A 19965-nucleotide genomic window follows, 5' to 3' on the forward strand; every position below is an offset into this window, starting at 1 on the left:
TTGGATTTACAACTCAAGTACAGCTGGAGTTATACAGGGAATGACCACCTGCTGCCTTGATTTTGCATGCAGACTCTATTTTAAATTTGCTGTGAGACAAGCTGGGCTATATTTCCACTGCCTAGGATATTACAAAGGTTGACATCTTCAAAAAACATTCTGTCCTCTTAGGAAGATATGCCCTAATTAAAATGAGACAAGACAACCTCTTCTGCTGTCTTCTCTCTCACAAGTCTCTAAGGTTGTAGAGAAAATGTATTCCACAAGAACTGATTAACAATTTTTGGAGGTCTCTTATTAACGAGTACAGAAAGTAACTTTATAGAGTTTTATATCAAAATATTTTCTGTGAAGTCACTTTCCTGAAAATATAGTTGAGTAAACTACAGTTTTCTTAACTAAAACTTGAAGAAACATATAACTAATGTAATTCTCACAGAGTGAAAGCACTTTGGAGCATCAACTTTCTCCTACTGTATGTTTGTAACTGCCCTGCACTGCAGGACTTCCTCCATCTCAGCTGGATCCTCAGTCATTAGTCATCACAATAAAGGAAATTAGACATTCAGGTATTCAGAACACACAACACAGTGCGTATCAAGGGAAATGAAGCTATACAAAGAAGAAACAAAACTTGTCTAAGATTTTTCTAGAAAATACCTATCACTTATATTCCTCATATAAAACCATTCTGATTTACATTCCAGCTGTTCCTAAATAATTAATGATGCCAGAGTAAACAGTCCTAAATTTATTTGGGGAGCGACATTAACCAGTGTTTCCAGGGAGACTGCTGGTACGCCTGCATGGTGAATGCCAGGAAGAGCTGAGGTGAAGCATCCCTGCACAGCTCCAAACCAGTGAGAGCCAGTGTGCTGTGAAGGTCCCATGGAATATCAGCCCAGGAGCTCAGACTACAGCTTCTGCACTTTTGAGAGTGGTAACAGTGTTCATCAATTCAAACCGCCACCAGTGCAGTTCAGAGTTCAAGTCACAAATAATAAAATCACTATAGACACAAAACCTCCATCCCACTTTACTGAACAGGATTATTTATGTATCTTGCAACTATCGGGGGACAGGACGTCCAGACCCAAAACAATTATTTAGTTCTATGACCTACATTCACTAGCACAGAAGTAAAATCTGAAATTGCTGTATATGGTGATTTTGCCTTCCAGAGCATAGGCTCTGCACATGTACACTCCAGGAGCTTACAGTTCTTTTTGCACCAAAATCTATTCCCTAAGTGTAGCAGTTGCAGCAAACACCTATGGCAAGAATATCCTAGCTGATGCATCTCTCTTTTTCCGTCCCCTTAATTTAGAAATTTTTATTCTGTTTTTAGAACCTGATAGGAAATAGAACTACCCATACACACAAGTAGGCAAGATGGTGCCAGAGATGGAAGCAGAGGAAATTTGGTGTGCAGGGGGATTTGCCACTCTGTTAAATGTATCCTGACTTCAGTAGCAGGTAAACAGAACACAGCTCAGTTACAAAGCAGAGCAAGTTCTCCTCTGCTGTTCCAGCAGAATATCATGGATGTGAACAAAAATCTGAGAGATCTGTCTTAAGAAATAGCAGCTTTATAGAACTGTGAAAAACAAAAAATTTAGTGCAAAATTGCACCACCCTTAGTGCTAAACACTAGATACTAAAAAATTCTTCCTTTACCATACACTGAAAATTCAGCACATGCTGAGTTGTTTTATTAGACAGCTTTCTTTGATCATTTAAAAGAAGTATCATCAATCTTTAAAAAAAGACAACCAGATGTTTCTTTTTAATAGTCCTTCAGAACTTGTGCACTATTTGTACTGTATTTATTATGGATCAAACCCAGAAATTTTGAAATTATTTTAACTTTCTATTTATTAGCTTTGGCAACATTCTGCTGTTTGTTAAAGTAGACGCACAAAAAACCCTTCCGAAAATCACCCATTATGAACAAGAACACTTGCATCTATGCTGCTTTTCAGACTACTAAAATATTTCTATTTCCAAAACAAGTAGCTGGATGAGATATCTGATACAATTCACAGATATCTCATTCTTACTATGGTTGCATCTTTCCTCCAAATTTGTTTTCTATTTTGGCAACTACACAGGAAGTTCAAAGAGTAACCATAATATATCACCCATCAAATCAGGAAAGTTGCAAAAAAATTCTTGTTCTATCAATGGATTTATGACTGATTAAAGAGAAACAGCTAAAATGTCTCCATTCAACAGCTTAAAAGGAGGAGACTGGCAAACATCTGAATATTCCTCCTATTTTTGCAGAATAAGTAAAGTCAAGAGGAAAGTTATACAATTTACACTTATACCCAGATTCTCAGCCAGACCACTCTGTATCCTACATGTTATTAATTATTTTCTTATTCCCACTGTGTTCTGTTATTTGGATGTTGCCCTATTTATTAAAAAAAAAAAAAAAGTGCTATCATTCCCTTTTACTGCTGTCTTTCATTTTCTTCACCATTAAGTGTTCAGAAAGTCATGACACCAGCAAACACACATGTTCCTCATTCACAAGGAGACAGCATCTCCCCATTTACCTTGCCTACCACTGATGGACAATGTATATAGTCTGTTCTCCTGTCTCCTAAAATCTTCCATCTCCTATCAGGAAAACTATGATTCACACCAAAAATACTGCACATATTTCCCAGAAAATAGGTAGACTGAGGCACCTATGTATTCAGCTTTGCTTCCAACTAATTAGCACTCCAGCCTCTTCTACACAGTTTTGCCTGGTTAGCTGTCTTCATTGTGTGCTCTCTCTGGCTGCAGGCTCCATGACTGGCATACTTCTTGCCTATCTGTTTTGTAATTAAGTTTGCTTTGTAGTTATCCCTGCTATTGACAGTTTTCCTGGCTCATGAACCAGCTAACCTGACTGTCAGCCAAATCTCTTCAAACTGGGCCTTGCTCACAGATTGGTTCTGTGATTCTTCTGTTTCCGAGGCTGACTTACTCAAGGGATCATACTGGAAATCTCTGTCACACCTTCCACTTGCTGCCAGTAGAAACTCTTTAAAAAAGACTCTTGTTTCTGCAAAGGGCACAACATCTCATTTTAAGAAGCTTAAAAGATAATTGGTACCAGGAATATTCTGAGTCAATCACACTAAGAAGATGGGCAAGTTTTGGAGTGGGGTGAGAAGAAAGAGGCATGACAAAAATGACATATTTAAGAAAATTTATTCTGGACAACAAGGCTGCTGAGACATACTCTATGTGGTGAGTAATATACATAAGTAATATAGAATGTGCTGGAAGAAAATGCCAATTGGGTAATTTCAAGGCAGGATATAAGTTACCCCTTCTTATCCATCAAATGCTTGGAGACGAAAGCCTTGTGCCATTTCTTAGGTGTAAGAGGGCATCAAAAATCTCTCTTCAACGGAGACATCATTGCAGGACTAATTATAGAAAATTTTACCACTTTTTTAGGCAAAAGCTGAATCAGACAATTATGTTTCAAAGACTCACAATAACATTTGGTTTTTGTCCTGGGCAGGACACTAAAGAGTTTATCTTCCTGCAGAAATTCTTTTTTTCTTTCTGACATCAAGGTGGAGTGGTTGACAGAAAACAATTTTAAGAATATTTACAATTCTTCTCCTACAATGAATAAATGAATGCACAAGAGAAATTGAAAGGTTGATGCTAGTCCTATTCTAAGGAGTTATGTGGCAAGTAAAACATTACAGACTCATCAAAGTCTCCATTCTATGGCCAAGAAAGACAACAATTTTTATGAAGAAAGAATTTAGAGACATGTTTTTATTCTCCAGTACTTAGGAAGCTGAGAGGGTCTGTTTTGCCCATATGGAACAAATCCACAGCACAACTTATCAATTTTGGTCTTGGAGAAAGTGCCACAGATATAAAGTTAGAACAGAAGGTCAGTTGTGGCAAGGCTCCAAAGAGAGAGAGAGAAGGCTAATCTGTCTTCCCAACTGTCTACACACCTAAAATGAAATCAGTGGGAGTGATAGTGTTACCTTCAAGTGGAACAGCACTTGTGCAGGCTACCAGGGGTAGCCATGGCAACTTGTACAAACAAGAAATTATATAGTTCCTATTCCTAGGGCAACATGCCTGCACCCTCAGCTCATGCCAACAACAGAGCAGAGAATCAGGAAGTATCTTCAGGTGAGGAGGACTTAGCATAAGATGAGGGATCTGACTGTATGCCAGCTGAGCATGACTTTCAGGAGACAGCTTACATCCATATCAGTAATATCTCACCTCTGGGAAACTCAGTTTGAGAAAACTAGAAACTTTCAGGCTAGAAAGGAAAAACAAAAAGGACATTCACATGATATAGTGAAACTACACAACTTCTTAAACTAAGAAAACTCACAGCATAGTAGGATGAAGCAAGGAGATTTTTAAATGCTCCATTTGCTTCCAAAATAGTGTAAAAACATTAAAATCCTGGGTTAAAGCTCACATGAAGCACAATTACTTGAACAATGACACATACTTTATTGCTGGGATTTTCCAAGCCATCTGGAAGTGCTCTATGGAGCACAGCTTGAAGGCCTGTGTTCTGGTTGGTTTCAAAGGTCCCCACTGCAATTACAAAATCAGCTGGCCTTGCAGGCAGACTGAGAAATAGTGTCAGGTCACAGAGTCACCTCACCCACCCTGGTCACGCAGAAATGCCATGCATCCTGGTCAGTTTTGAAAGCTGTGGAAATCTTCTTAACAAGATACATTTCCTAGAATATATTTATCCTCACTTAGTACACACATCTGCTCAGACAAAACTGCAAACCAAACCACAGAAACAGGATTTGCTACCAGAGCCTCCTTTAACACAGTTACTGTTACTGAATTCTACTATAAGATGGAGGCCTGTCACCTCAAGAAGTATTCCCAAGGAGATGATGTAAGATTGCACACAGGGACAGGTTTTATCTTGATACCCATTGCATAAGGAACCCTTTCAAATGCAATGAGTTCAGTTTAATTTATTGTGTTTAAGTATTTGGTGTGGTTCTTATTAGAGAGCTAAGTTCAGTGTATTTAGTTTGGGTCAGGAGGACATGTACAATAATTATTTAATGCTACATTTGGCAAAGTTTGTTTTACTAACTAAAAAAAATACAAATCTTGGCAGTTGTTAAAAAAACCAGCTGGCATGTAAGTTGTTTGACTTTACTATTACCTCATTTTCTTCCAAAATATTGCCAGATATTCTTAATGACAGCAAACAGATTGTCAGCATTAATTAATCGCCTTATTCTTAATGACAGTAAACAGATGGTCAACATTTTTAAATATTATAGATAACCAATCCTCTTCCCAAACCAAACGATGGCATTTTATATGTTTAACCACAAGGGAATTTGAACAAGAATTAGACATTATTTGCATAAAGTCCATCTTTACAAAAATAACTAGATAACAATCCTAGCATTACTTGTACCTGTATCCATGGTTAGTGCATTTAGCACTGCTCACAGCTTGGAATTATTAGTTTGAAAGAAATGGCACTATCCCAGTGTTTTGATTTTAACTGGTCAACCTCCAGGCTATGACTATCGAAATGGCAGCACATGTCCCACAGTGCTTGTCAAGCCAGGGCATAGGAAGCCACATTGAAACACAGAGAAGTTTGAACCAACAGCATTAAAGAATTTTGTCACCAGCAAATACGTTTATGTAAAGCACTTCTGCAAAAAAAAAAAAAATCATTTTGTTGAGTCAACACTTCCAAAGAAATTGTGTTTAATCAGGAAATCCCTGACTGCTCCAACTAGAGTGATTAACCAGCCAAAGCACAAATCAGCAAACACTATTAAAAATACAATTTATAATTACTACAATCCCATAGCAAAGAAACGTCAACCAATCTTCAACTAATTATCACAAGAGACACTTTGTACACCCAGTATTAAGTTGAGGAGATTAATTCCAGACAAAAGTTAATCTAAGATATCTTGCCAATGTGACATTAGTTTATGCTAGATAACAATCAGATTAATCATCCAAAGTTCTGACCTCAGATTATGCTGTTCACTGCATTGATGTTGAGGATCTTTCTATCTTTTCTTGCTTGTTTGATCTGCAGTAATTGTATCAAAAACTCTTTGATTGCCCAGAGATCATTTTACACCATTGTCATAATTTTAACTTCAGAAAAACTGTGGGGAATTGCATGTATCTCTGGGTACACTAGCTTTTCATTCAGGTAGCAACCACATTTTTTAGCAAATCTCTCAATCTTAGTCAATTCCTCTTACGATGCTTTGCTTCACCCTGCAGTGTAGTCTTGGTGTAGACAAAAAGCGTTTTGTTTGAGTGGGACCAGGTAAAAGTGTGCCCATGTCCCCAGAATCAACTGCCTCATTTTACAGATACACCCCATTCCAACCACACCAGCTGCTAGAAACAGTCTCTGTGGAGATTTTGTTTGAGACAGGAAAGTGATTCTATAATGCCATTAACTGTTTTCTAATTGATCATATAATAATATTTAATGGGCTTTAAAGAACACATAATATATATATATTATTTGACATGATTACATATTATGAAAAAAAAAATAATATAATTAGTAACATCAAGTTTTCCTGACTTACAGCACTTGCAAGTTCTAAAAGCTGCCTGGGACAGCCTCTTCTGAGTAGTTTGTGAATCCCTGGAAACAATTTTTAGATTTTTTTTTCCCTAATTTCTTTTTTGGTGGGGGAGAATGAAAAATATTTGCTCCAGCACATGTTGAGCAAAGTTTAAAACAAACTCTAATATTGTTATAAATTCCAAGATAAGCAAACAGGCATCAGGATAAGGTATACATGCAACAGTGACTGGGTCTGCTACTTAATCTTCATCAGTGTTTGAAAGTTGATGACATTACATAAAAACAAAAAGGGCAACATTATTATAAACAAATGCAAAATGAGCTACAAAATGAAATGGTGCAGGTCACCAACTATTTAGCATTTTTTGATACTCTGAAAGTATGAAAAATGTCTCCTGTTCCCTGCTGTCTTATCTGCAGTGCATTTCTTAGGAAGACAGCCATCCAAACAGCATGAAACTTTCAGCAGCATTGTCCCTGCCCACAAACTGTGGACAAGCAGCAAGCAAGTGGAATGAAATACACTCATTAAATACATTAAATTCTTCTGACAGTCCCAAAAATCTTCTAGCTGTAGATCACTCACCTGAAATGAAACTGAACATATCCTTGCACTAGGATAGGGACTAGTATCAGGATTTACATTCACCTCCTCATTTAACTTATAATTTAATATGGTTGCTTTTTGTTCACCTTTCCTCTTGTGCTTCATAATTTAATATAAAGCACTTTTTCTACCCATCACTTGTTGTTCCTAAAGATGACTGTATTTAAGTCTCATATGCAGAAGTGGGTTCAGTGTAAGTTTGTGTTCAGACTGTCTCCTGCCCCAAAAAATGGTATGTATCAGGATTCATTTGGGTACTATCACAGCAGAATTCCCTTTAAAATTGCCTTAATTGGATAACTGGTATCTCAGCTGGCCAGAAAAATGGAAATAGGGACACAGAGATTTAGAAGATACACATTCACCTAGAGACTGCAGGTAGGCAGGGGCTTGTGTAACCTCTGGGATGCTCCCTGGCATTGTCTTTGCACAGCATTACATTAGCTTTCATATCAAAATCAGTACAAGTTCTAACAATGGAGCTTAGGGGAATGGAACAACCAGATCCAAAACTCCTAGGTTTAAAATCAGTTTCCTGGGCTTCACTTGCTATTACATTTACTGTTACAATATCATACGATATGTAGATATCTTCTTGTGCACTTAAGTAGTAAGAGCTGCATACTCAGTTAACCTTTTAACTTGACCTCTGAGAAAAACTCCAGACAAGGTACTAGATGGGACCTTTAGTGAAGATAACACCTCTCCATGAAGAACTGTACTTCTGCACAAAACACTGGATTGCTACTCACAAATCTTTACAAGATAAAAACTGATAAGGAGGGGAGAATGGCTGCAATGGCCAGGAGTTTGACCACTGAATTACATAGAGACAGGCTTTCCATTAACTCATCATTAGATAAAAGAGCCAATTCAGAATCACTGGCTAAGATGAAGAATACTTCCATAACAGATTTCTTCTTGTGCAGGCTTCACAGTAAATTGGATTATATCAAGATTCAATGCAAAGCCTAAAATGGGTACAAAGGTAGCATTATGACTTTTCAAATGTAATGCAAGCATTCAGACAACAGAATGGAAATTTTGCTCTTTTGCCTTACCACTCTGCTAGGAGACCTCCTGTCATGTTGCACTAAGACACTAAGTGGTTTTTCCCTGTTGCTTCCCATGCTGGGTCTATGGGGTGTTGGTTCCTTCCCCTTCAGTTTCACCACATTGACTGTAGCCTGCTTTCACCCTCCCCTTTTCCCTCAGTTTAAAAATCCCCGCAATTCCTCCCTCAGTCTTTTTTTTTCCCCTGGAGTGTTCCGCGAATAAACTGAGGGACAGTATCCCAGAAGAGAGAGCCTCCTTCATCTTTTATCTTTGTCCTTGCCGAATCCTCTCCCCGCCCCGGTGGAGTGGAGCTAGTCAGGCGATTTCCCGGGGCTGGGAGCAGAGGGATTACGGCAAACTCCCTAAGGGGCTGCCAGACAAGCACCACCTTTCCTTCAGAAAAGAATCTCAATTATTCTGCAAATTGCTGACTCATTGCATAGAGATTAGTCTTCTAACAGGGTCAGTCTTACAGATAGTGAGATTATACTGGTTGGTTGAGTTTTAGGGTGGGTTTTTTTGGTTGGTTGTGTTTTTTTGGTGTTTCTTTGTGGTTTTTGGTGTTTTTTTATTATATCCTGCATATACAGCAGCAGTCTATAGCAAAAATAAGAACACGGGCACCTGTGGATTACACATATATGGATCCCGTTTCTAGAAATATCTCTCACTTATGAAGTAGTTTTAGGCAGTTTTGACATTTTTATTGCCTAAATAAAATTTTTAAAGCTTATTCTGATAAGAAGTGCATTCAGGGAGGACATTTAAGGACATTGTCTATATTATTTTCATTAAACTCTCAGTTTATTGTCATTTTTCTTGTGTTTTTTAGCTATTTCATTCTTTTAAAAAGAAAGCTTAGCTTTATTCTGATCTGGTTAATTGTGGAAAATTGACAGCTGAAACATTTTTCTTAAACAAAATATGGATTCCGGGCATTGAGGAAGTTCTGTCTCAGTTTCTGAATGTAAAGGCTTTACAGCAGTGGAGAAACAGCTAGGCAGGAAGCCAAGGGATTAGCCTCAGGCCAAACAGTGTCCTGCAAGAAGCAAGCTGTGCTGTAGGATACATAATCATACCATCCACTTTCCCAGTTCAGCCAGTCACCTCCATATCCTCAGGCATGGCAGGCCTCCAGTAGCTGCCTGCAGATGTCCAAGAAGGTGTCAGGAGGGCTCAGCACACTTGATGGAAGTAGTGTTGTAAAAGGGAAAGATTACCACTTGTAGCAGATCGTTTACTCCGTGGACAGGTCTCAGAATGATGGAATATGTGTTTGAAAGACTCAAAATGCCCTACCAATATACAGGTCATACAAGAAATAAGCTAAAAGCCAAATGAGTTCTCAAGTCAGCAATGAAAACAGCCTAAAATCTTTGTGACATCTTGACAAAAGAGATGCCAAGAGCTGAAACTGCAAGGTCAACAGCGTTGTGGCCACTTCAAACAATCAAGTTGGACCCCAGGAAATGTAAAGAGACGTAAGAATGATGCTCACTGCTGTCTAAAGGTCAAAGCACTTACAGGATACTGTGTTTCAGAACCAAACTAGGTCTGTCTCTTAGTGTATCTAATCACAAAAGGTATTGGGCAAGTCTCTTTATTTCATATTCTAGCATATATTGAGAACTTCTTGCAAAGTTCTTCCGCTTATCTGTTTAGACATGTTTTCCATCTGCCACATGATGAATTGAAAGAAATTTTATATTTCCAGAGAAAACACATCACCAGTTATCAATTAAGCATTCACTCAACTCTGTCTGCAATTAGAAAAAACATAATTTTTAAAACCATCATTTTGAAATAGGAACATTTTCCTAAATGCAGTTCAAAAAGTAATGCCTTGCATATACACACACTGTGTCACTGAAATAGACAGGAAAAAAATCAGGATTGCTTATGTTTAAATAAGACTTAATTTCTTTTGGTTTTGCTCAGAGGATGAGTTTTCAATGTGATTTTGGGAAGTACAGCTGATTAATTAAACAAGAAAACTAGTACTACTTCCCTTCTCTTTAAGCCTTTCCAATTCCTCAAGTACCTACTGTGTGCTCTTTTCTCGTCTCATCTCCAAAAGCAAAATCTGTAAGATTCGTTTTCATACATGTTAAAATGCTCTAGAGCTAAAGATAAAACATTAAGAAGATGGTGTCTGGACACAAATTAACATTGCAATTGAAGGCAGAGTGAAGTCAGTTACTGCATTCCCCTAAGACAGGAGATAAGCAGCTGCACTAAGATAAATTATAGTCTGTTCATACAAGCAAAAGAAATTCAAGATTTTTACAGAAATCTTGCTTAAACATTTGGTTTCTTCAAATGAAGACTTCAGAGAGAGAGACTTTAGCTACTTTACACAAGCAACTTTCTCAAAAGGAATTGCTTAGATCCATTTTGAGTTATTATTCCTCCACAACCAAATACACAAATCGAAAACACTTCCACAAATAAACAGGAGCTATTACAGTAAGGCCTGGACAAAATATGTACTAGTAGCCCACACTACTTTGATTTTCCTAATTTTAATTGTAATCTACCTAAAAAACATCTGACTTCTTTTGAACTAGGGCTCAGACCACATAAAGAAATAGGACTCTATTAAAGACTCATTACAAAGCGAGCCGTTTGTAAATCTTTAGAACAGCTTTTGAAATCTTGGCTAGGGACATTTGAAATGAAGCTGGTCTTCATCATTTGTAGTTTCTTGAGGTCATTAGATTGAGAATTGGACACAGTAACGTGGTGTTTATTTATTTATTTCTAAAAAGATTGATAAGCAGCAAGGACAAGTTATATTAGTGTAAACAAACTTACACGTCCACCCTTCTCTGGAAAACATTTGCATCCAGCACTGCAATCGCGGCCCCCACATGGCCCACTGTAGGATTTCTTTCCACCCTAAAAAAAAAAAAAAAATTAAAATAATTGTATTTCATAAGTATTTGTTAGCTGAAGATCTTTAATTAAAACGCTTGGTTTCAACACTTTTCATTTACATTACCTTTGTTGCGTGAATTTGCTGGGAAGTAATTGGGCAAAATGTAATTTCGCACAATTGGGTCCTTTTCAGAATCACCAAATAAACAGAAAAAGTTGGATTAGAAATTCTTTGAGGACAAGTGAGTTTACATAAGTTGGTGCTCTTCTGCAAGATGCAGAGTGCTTCCTAGGGCTCTCAAACCCATAAAATTTGATGATTATTCGAGATACTCAGCACACTATTAGACTAGGATCATAATAGGTGACTCCAACTTGTGGCTCAGCCATCCTGCATAATCAAGTATCTTTACATCAATAGGAACTATCAAGACAAATTTAATTTTGGGACCCTTGCATGTTTCGAAGAACAAGAAGCTGCATCCCTAAACCATGAGAACAAAAGCTACTGGATGAGAGAAAATGGCATTTTTAACTAAGAACACATTTGCAAGTGTGTAGGAAATGACCATGGATTTGGATTTAAACTGAAAATATATTCCAAATTTGCTGCACTGGCATTAGTTGTTCAAAGAATAATTACAATATTTATGTCAATCTGAAGTTCCTATATTACGAGCTTAATTCCCAGCTAATAGAGTACATGAAAGTTAACTACACAGATTTAGTTTAGACTACTACTGACAATACTGTAACTCCTGGAAAAAAGGTCCCCTTTAGCAATGTAGTTTTATCACACACTATGAACAACCCTCTCTAAGGAAATTTTCACTGTTCAGCATGCTCAGGTATAGTGCCTAGGTTTTCAAATTCTTAAAGGAATAAACATTTAAGCTACTCATATCAAGGTGATCAAATTAAATGACAAAAAATGTTCAGACTAGAGCCAAGCATTTCCTTATTAAACGCATTAATGGGAAATATTTTTAAAGCCTTTAAAATTTCCTGACAGTGAGGAACATGAAAAAATTAAAGACAACAGATGCAAGCTCCTCAACTTTTGAGCTTCTTTGAATCAACTTTCTTAAAAGAAAGTACCTAATCTGACATCACTTGATCAGTGTTCTGCTGAAGGTAAATAAAAACCTCTATACATGCTGATGTTTACACTGTTTTGTTAAATTAAACAGCTTTGGGTTTAGAATGAACAGGTATTAACAAAAAGCCTTAAATACAATCTCCCACACTTCCCTATCCAGAAAGGAGTGCTATTTCTTGCTGTAAAATAGTAGTAACAACCTTCAAGCAATTCTAAGAGGCATCAAGTATAAAAAAAAATCCTATGAAACCACTTAGCAGACTTTTTGGCAGCTTCGTTCAGATGAGGCCCATTAGATACATTAGGGCATTTTGGACTACTCATTAAAATTCTATAGTAGGATCTAACACAAAACTTGAACTGAAGAAAGGCACCATGAAAGAGGCACCATAATGGGAAATGCACTACAGACAATTCTGTCAGCAGCAGAAAATAAAGACTGAAGAAGAGGTAAAAAAACCCCAAACAGCCAACAAAACACAAATGACTAACTAGCCTATAAACTACCCAAAAGCAAAGAGGAGACAAACTGTATCTAAAGGTTATAGAATACACTGTAAGAGCATCTCCGAACTTTCTGCTCAGTCAATGAATGATCACCATGAATTTGAGTCTGCCATGTGCAAGAACAGGGGCTCAGTACATAAAAACTGGTCTTAATGGGACACCCATCTGAGAGTCATTTCTCTGTGAACTTGTTTTTAGAGTGAAGTGCACTAAGATACATATTTTGCCATGCTTATATTCACATTTCACAGTGGAAATCTGGACCCATTGCTAAGCAATGTATATCTCTATTCCTGACACTTAACCTTATGTTTAAAACCTTCACACACAGTTTTATGCCTTCAGGTAGTCAGATTATGCTTTCCCAGTCAGTTATTCACCCTTAAATTCTTTAGAGATTTAAACTTCTAATCAACTTTTTCTCCAGCTTATTCCTTGTTCCAGCAGTCATTTGTACAAGGTCTTGGGGTCCATGGTTCTGTCTATTCAGGTGCCTTCTAGGAGTGAGCATTGGCAAAGAAGCTTCCTTTCACCATAGCTCTGTATCCCTCTAAGGTCACTGCCTTGCCATAGTCTCTGTCTCAAAGCACTAATCCCCTGCCTCTGGTGGCAGTCAGGTCTTGCCCAGTGGCAGAGGACCAGACAAAAATCCATGATTCCTTCTATCCTTCATGCTCTTGTTGCTCCCATCAGTGATGCAGTGTAGTAAATATATCAAAATCCCACCAAAATCAAAAGAAATATTTCTCTTTAATTTATTGGAAGCTGGACAAACTCTCACTGAGTTTTGTGAAAAACTGAAAGTATGTCCCTATTTTGTGTAAAATTGTGCTTTTTCACAGCATGAGGAGTCATTTTGCTCACTCGTGAATGAAGGCATTTGGAAAGGAAGCAAAGCAAAGCCAGTTGGCTCCAAAACAGGTGTATATATCCTGAGTATTTTATTTCAGGGAACTAGCTGACATCAGACACTCCATGACTATTTAAATCGCATAATCCTGCATAATATTGGTGAACACAACTCTAAAGGCTGCATATAAGATTCTAGACAACAGTTCTCTTCTGAAAAGGTTAATACATTTTCCCATTCAAATATGTGAAGGCAAGGTCATTCAAACATTTACCCTGATTGTAACCTGACCATGACATGAGCCTGTCATGCTTGTTCTGTGCATGTATTCAGGGAAAAGATTTTTTCCTACTGTTTTACATTTCAGATGTATATGCTCTTGAAAAGAAAAAAAAAGAATTAAAAAATTAAGGTTATTAGTTATAGTGTTAAGTTCCACCATTATAGGAGAAATTAATGAAACCATTTTCATTTCACTGCATGGAAGTAGACCAAGATCTTGAAAACAAAAAGCAAAATAGCAGAACTGTTACAGAAATACATACTCTGAAATTTAATATCAACTGAGTAACATACATCCTGATTCTAACTATGTTATTTCAGGCTTACATAAGAATTACCACCATGATTTCAACACAGAAAAAACCTATCATATTTGAGAAGTACTGATGCAAGTGAGAAACTATTGTTAAAAGACATTCAAAACCAAGAGTCACTGTAAGGACAATTTTCCTCTCATGCTTCTGGTGTATGTCCGTCCGTCCATCCGTCCATCCATCCATCCCTTTTTGCACAGTTGATTCATGAAGAAGCAGTGGGATTTCAAATCTTTCCATTGACTTCAGCTTGTTTTGGACTGAAGCCATAAAGAGTAGAGACCTGACAGCTGTGATGTCATAAGAGGTGCCCCAGAATGCTCATTCAAGCTTCTCTAGAGCAACATATAAGGCAACAGAATAAATGTACATGACCTGGAAGGATTTGCCTGCAAATCCAAAAACTGTAGGTAGGAGTAAACCATCTAACAAAGGATTTTGTGGGAGACTGCCAAAAAGCAGAGCTTAGATGCAAGAAGTGGGGCTCAATTTTGCATCAAAAATTCTGCTCTGTTTCAAAGGATCAACTGCAGAAGGCTTAAAATTCTCATCTGAAGACAATGACTTTAATCAGATAGGAAAATGAAGCTGAAAGCATGTTTTGGAAAAGGACTGCAGAAAGGTTAAAACCATCATTTTATCATGATGAAGATAAAGTAGCAGTGGTAGAAATGGGCAAATAAATTGGAAAATTTCAGTAAAGAATGGATTCTAAGGAATGGTAGCACACAAAATTGGAGTGTGTAAAGTATGCTGAAAAAAGAGCATACTCATGATAAAAGAGGAAAAAAAATGATGACAAAAAAAAAAGTTGATAAAACAGAAAGTGAAAGAATCTTTAACTTTCATAAAGAGATATGACTGGGATGAAGTTTTTTCCCCCAACACTTGCATCCAGTAACTTCCCAACTCAAGTTAAGGACTGCTCCATTACAGCAGTACAAAAATCACAACAAGAAACTTCATAATCAAAAGCGAGAAAGGAAGTATAATGAAAACTTCTGGAATCTTCAAATAAACAATTTTCATATAATTCAAAATCTTATCCCATTAGTCATCTTACCTGCTGATGACTAATAAGGAAATTATGTTCACAGTGCCAGACATTCAGACATCCTTGCAAAATTTCACTGCAAAAAAATTAGTGAAACCTGGTATCTCTGTTCACTTCATAAGCTTCTGTGATAACCTCACTCATTTGAGCATTCATGGCTTTTAATTAAGTTCATGAATGAAGACTTGAGTGGTGACACAGTGGCCCTATACATTCATCAAGGCAAATGCCAGAAAAGTAAACAAATTTTATTTGAATAGTGTTCTCAATACCCCACTTCTGCTCAGCAGCACTTCACATGGCCATCAGTAACTGAGAAGATAGTCAGAAACAGATCTCTGGCTAGAATATATAAATCAACAACAGGGGTGACTGTTAGGGACACATTGACTTGTCCTATACTAACTAGTCATAGGAAAAGACAATCTGGCACAAAAGCAAGTGTGTATAAGTTTCCATAAATATTTGTAGAATTTTTTTTGGAAGTTTTAAAGCAGAGGGCAGCATCCTTCCAGTTACAAAGGCAAGACACTTAAAAATTCTTAAAAATGGTAATCCATTTTAACAGATTGATATGACACAGTGGCCAGTCACAGTATGAGACAATATTCAGTGACTGTCACTTTTCCTTTATTCCTAAAGCGATTCATGTCAAAGCATCACCTTCCCATCCAGTCCAGTTCCAGCCCCTAGCACCAATAGTGTCTGGAAGGCAAGAAAGTAGGAAAAAACCCAAAGCAACTGATCTTGTGAAATAAAAATTTAGAGAAGCAGTCCTCAAGGTCTCAGCTTTCTAAACCTGCAAATTTCTCCTATGACCTGCTATGTTAAAATCTACTGTAAAATTGTGAAAAGTCTGGAAAAGCATTTTCCATTGACTCTAACAGAATTAGAGTGTAAAAAACACAACTTCAAAAGTAAGAGACTGTAGTTTAAATACTAACACATATACCACACAAAGTCAGGCTTTAAGCCACTCTCTCACCCTGAATAGCACCTTATTTTTCTTAGAGTCACATGGAAATGACTGGCCTCCAAACACTACAGGAGTAGGAATGCCACATACTGGTTATTCTACATTAACATATTTGAATCCAGCTCTGAGCAGCTCCGTCTTCAGGGCATCTGAGTCTGCTCCTCCATTGTGCAAACAGTTCTAACAAAATTACTAGAGAAAGAAAATCTTCACCTAAAGTTAAAGGGATGCTCACAGTATTTATCATCAAAGTACACATCAGAAGGTAAGGTGGCATGTATACACTGTGACTCATCCTACAATTTTGTACATAACATAGAGCATATACTTTAAAAATACAACAGCAATTTTTTATTTGCATTTTATTTTTGAATGCATCATTCCCCAAAAGCCATCTGTTAAAAACTTTCTTGAAATGAAGGCTCCAGAGCTGACTATTGACTATATGACTAAGTAAAGTCCATGGAAAATATTGGTAGAATCTGGCCACAGTTCCAGTGATACTTGTGGTAAAATGCTGATGGATTAAGAAGTGAAGGTAGGAGCTGTATCTGACCTCCCACACCAAAGCTATCCACTAAACTCTCTCTCTGTATCTTTTGGATTTGAGTCAGGTGAAAAAAAATCTCTGCTCTAACAGCTTTCTCCAGTGAAGACACACTAGGGGTGAATGAGGCCTTTACGTGTGGGAGTCAGCTGGGAGAAGGATGCTCAATCTTTTTGCTGGGAGACATTGACGAGCAGGATGAGCACAAGGAACTGCACAGCAAGGGACATGAGCAGAGCCTCTTAGCGAAGGGGCTTTTGAGCCATTTCTTCAAAAGACGATTTGGTATGCAGGCTGAGCTGACTCAGCATTAAACACTGTCTAAAACATAAATCAAAGCTGCAAACTGGGAGCTCAGTCAACCCTCACTGCACTTGAGTCTAGCCCTTTTCTATTCTGTTTGCATCCTTCAAGGTATTGTCAAAGAAGTACAACTTGTGTAACCACCAAGGTCATTGAAGCCATCACCAATCCTGATCAAAGGAATACCATTGGTTTCAATTATTTTCATAATGGTTTCTTCATTAAATTCTCTCCTAAGCAAAGTAAATCAACTTGTGGCAAAAAAAAATTTAACCAAGATGTCCCCAGGTCTGTTATGTTTGTGCACATATGGCACACATATCCACATTAGTATTAATTTCTTTATTAACTACTACTTTATTTCCCTAATGAAAACATGACCTTCCCAAAAACAAGGCTATACACTGTTACACTGTACACTACTAAACATATCTTTAGTGAAAAAAACACCAAAAGAATAAATTCTACCATTCCATGCTTAATTCTGATAATACCATTGAGATTAAAGAACACAGCTGAATGCCCTGCTAAACAGAAATGAACTTGAGCACATGCTGGCTTTGCTCAGAGAAGGCCTCAGAAGCACTCTCAGGATACCTCCCTGAGCACACAGCAATCCTGCAAAGAAATAAGGATATGAATTATCTCCTCCTGGATTTGCATCAGCCTCCACAAAGGCCAAAGCAGTACAGCAGACTTCCCTTCTCTGCTACAGATGACTCTGAATGTGACATAGAAAAAAAAAGCCAAATAGCACTATTCCTTCCTTAGGAATAATCACCTTGAGAAAGATGAAAACACCTCTGTAAGTGTAGAAGTAGTGTTATTCCAAAATACAAGAGAAAAGTGTGTGAAACTACCTATTTTATCTGCCACTTTCATTTAAAATAAATATGTCATGTAGCATTTAGCTGGAATGTGGCATACATTTCTTTTGATTAGCCCATAGGACAAAATAAAATGTTTGGAATATTCCAGATTCCTTCCTTGTCAGATTAGAAAAAGATTGCCCTCAGCACTGAATGCCCAGGTATGCACATTTCCACAGACATTGAAAAAAATCTAGACAGCAACTACAGCAAAGTGACAGAAATAATCCTGATTAGCCATAGCCATTTTTATACCTCTAATATTTCAGAATGCATACATAGGAAAGCTCCTGCATCCCCATCCCATGACATGGTACATGATAAAAATGTCTAGAACTACTTCAACCACCACGTTATTCTGACAAATAATTCTTACTCTACAAAGTCCATAATTTGGGGAGGGAACTCAAGCACTCCTCCTAACTGCAGTAGGGAACTCCAAATCTGTATTAAATAATCTCATACAGTGCCTTGTATTCAAATTGCTGGTCACATTACCAAGCCACTCATTAAGAATCTCTGATGTCCCATGTTTAATTAGCAGATGACTACAGTTTTGAAAGTGAAAATGAGTGACTAAGAACTGGGTTTAAAAAACCCAGTTACTTTAAAAAAATGCTTCTGTAACAAGAGATTATTGCTGCTGGAGCTTGTCATTAATAATGAATTTATACTCAGATGGGATGGGCATCTCTTTACACAAAAACAATTAGCTATACTTGTATCCCAAACTAATGTATTACAGACAGAAACAGTATTTGTCTGTTCAAATTATTAATATACTTACCCCAAATTAAATTTCCAAAATCGATGGCACATGTCAGCTGCAGACAGGGTGGAATCTGCCAAGAACCACTCTCACAAGCAGCAAAAGTTAGCAAAGTATTACAGAGCACAGGTATGAAGTTCAGCCATCTTTTCCAGTTCACTTACAATATCTACATCAAGGTCACTCCTTCCTTTTGGGGTGGGACAGATAAACAGCTCAGCAACTCATTTGCTCTCACCTAAGCTTTCATCCTATTCTTTAAATAGACAATCTTCATCACATGTTACTGAAAGGCCAAAAGGCCCAAACAGCTGAAAATCTGTATAATTATAGAGTATCTAAATAAAAACATCCAGTCATCTCCTGGAACTGTCAGAAAACTACCTGTTATAGTACCAACATGATTAACTCTTTAACCTCTATCTCTGTAGACATTCTATTCCCTTGCACTTTGTGATCCTGAAAATAAGATCTGGCTTGTGGGTGGATGCATCCTCACTAATTTCCCTGGAGGTTTTGTCATTGACTGAAGCAAGAACAGAGCAAAGCCACTGCAAACAGCACAGTGAGACGTTCCACTGTGTTTTAAGTCCTCTAGTAAAGATTTACTACATCAGTTCTGGAAAGTACCATGCACATAGCTGCTCTTGGTTAATTAAATCACAAAAGAAACCAGGGAGGCACTTTATGCTCCACCCGCAAAATAATTCAAAGAGTAAAATCACTCTCCTTTAGGGGATGATGTCTACTACTATGCTTGATTTGGTCCTTGTTGTTAACTAATGTTTGGACGCCATAGTAGTAAACATAATTAAGAAAAAAATGTGGGTTTTTTTAAAAGTAAACATCTTTGGAGCTGTTCCTCTAACCTTTATAATATTTCTAGCGTACTATTTCTATCTTCAGGGCATGAGACTTACCAAGTCACAACATGTCCCAGGAGCATACAATTGTCTACTTTTGGCTGTTAATAACTTTGCACTTTTGATGGGTCATTTTTCCTTTTTGAGAATTGTAGAATACCACCAGGATATCAATACCATTTACAAACATCTTGTGCTAGCACAAATGTCAGTGATGTTGTGAATTCATGTTGTAAATATTGGCTTTTCACAATTATTCTGATAAATATATATTATATGCTTTCACTATATTCTTTTCTCTCTTAGTAGGTTATAGGCTTAGATAGGAATTCTGAATAATAAAGATATGTTTCATCCGGACAAGGCAAGACAATGGGAGGATCAAGCT

The 19965-nt window shown here is 37.3% G+C and overlaps 1 protein-coding gene across 3 annotated transcripts in view; it reads right to left on the reverse strand.

Annotated features, from left to right (window-relative positions):
- COL4A6 (collagen type IV alpha 6 chain) overlaps positions 1 to 19965 on the reverse strand; it is a 141324-nt gene that overhangs the window by 76689 nt on the left and 44670 nt on the right. For all 3 annotated transcript variants that reach the window (XM_088062867.1, XM_088062868.1, XM_088062865.1), the window contains one exon: positions 11082 to 11165. In XM_088062867.1, coding sequence (XP_087918993.1) covers positions 11082 to 11165 — 84 coding nt within the window. The remainder of the gene's footprint in view (positions 1 to 11081; positions 11166 to 19965) is intronic.

The sequence above is a fragment of the Pseudopodoces humilis genome, chromosome 15 (genome assembly GCF_049639895.1).
Source record: "Pseudopodoces humilis isolate 2021_Gansu_Grassland_sample_001 chromosome 15, ASM4963989v1, whole genome shotgun sequence".
Classification (NCBI taxonomy): domain Eukaryota; kingdom Metazoa; phylum Chordata; class Aves; order Passeriformes; family Paridae; genus Pseudopodoces; species Pseudopodoces humilis.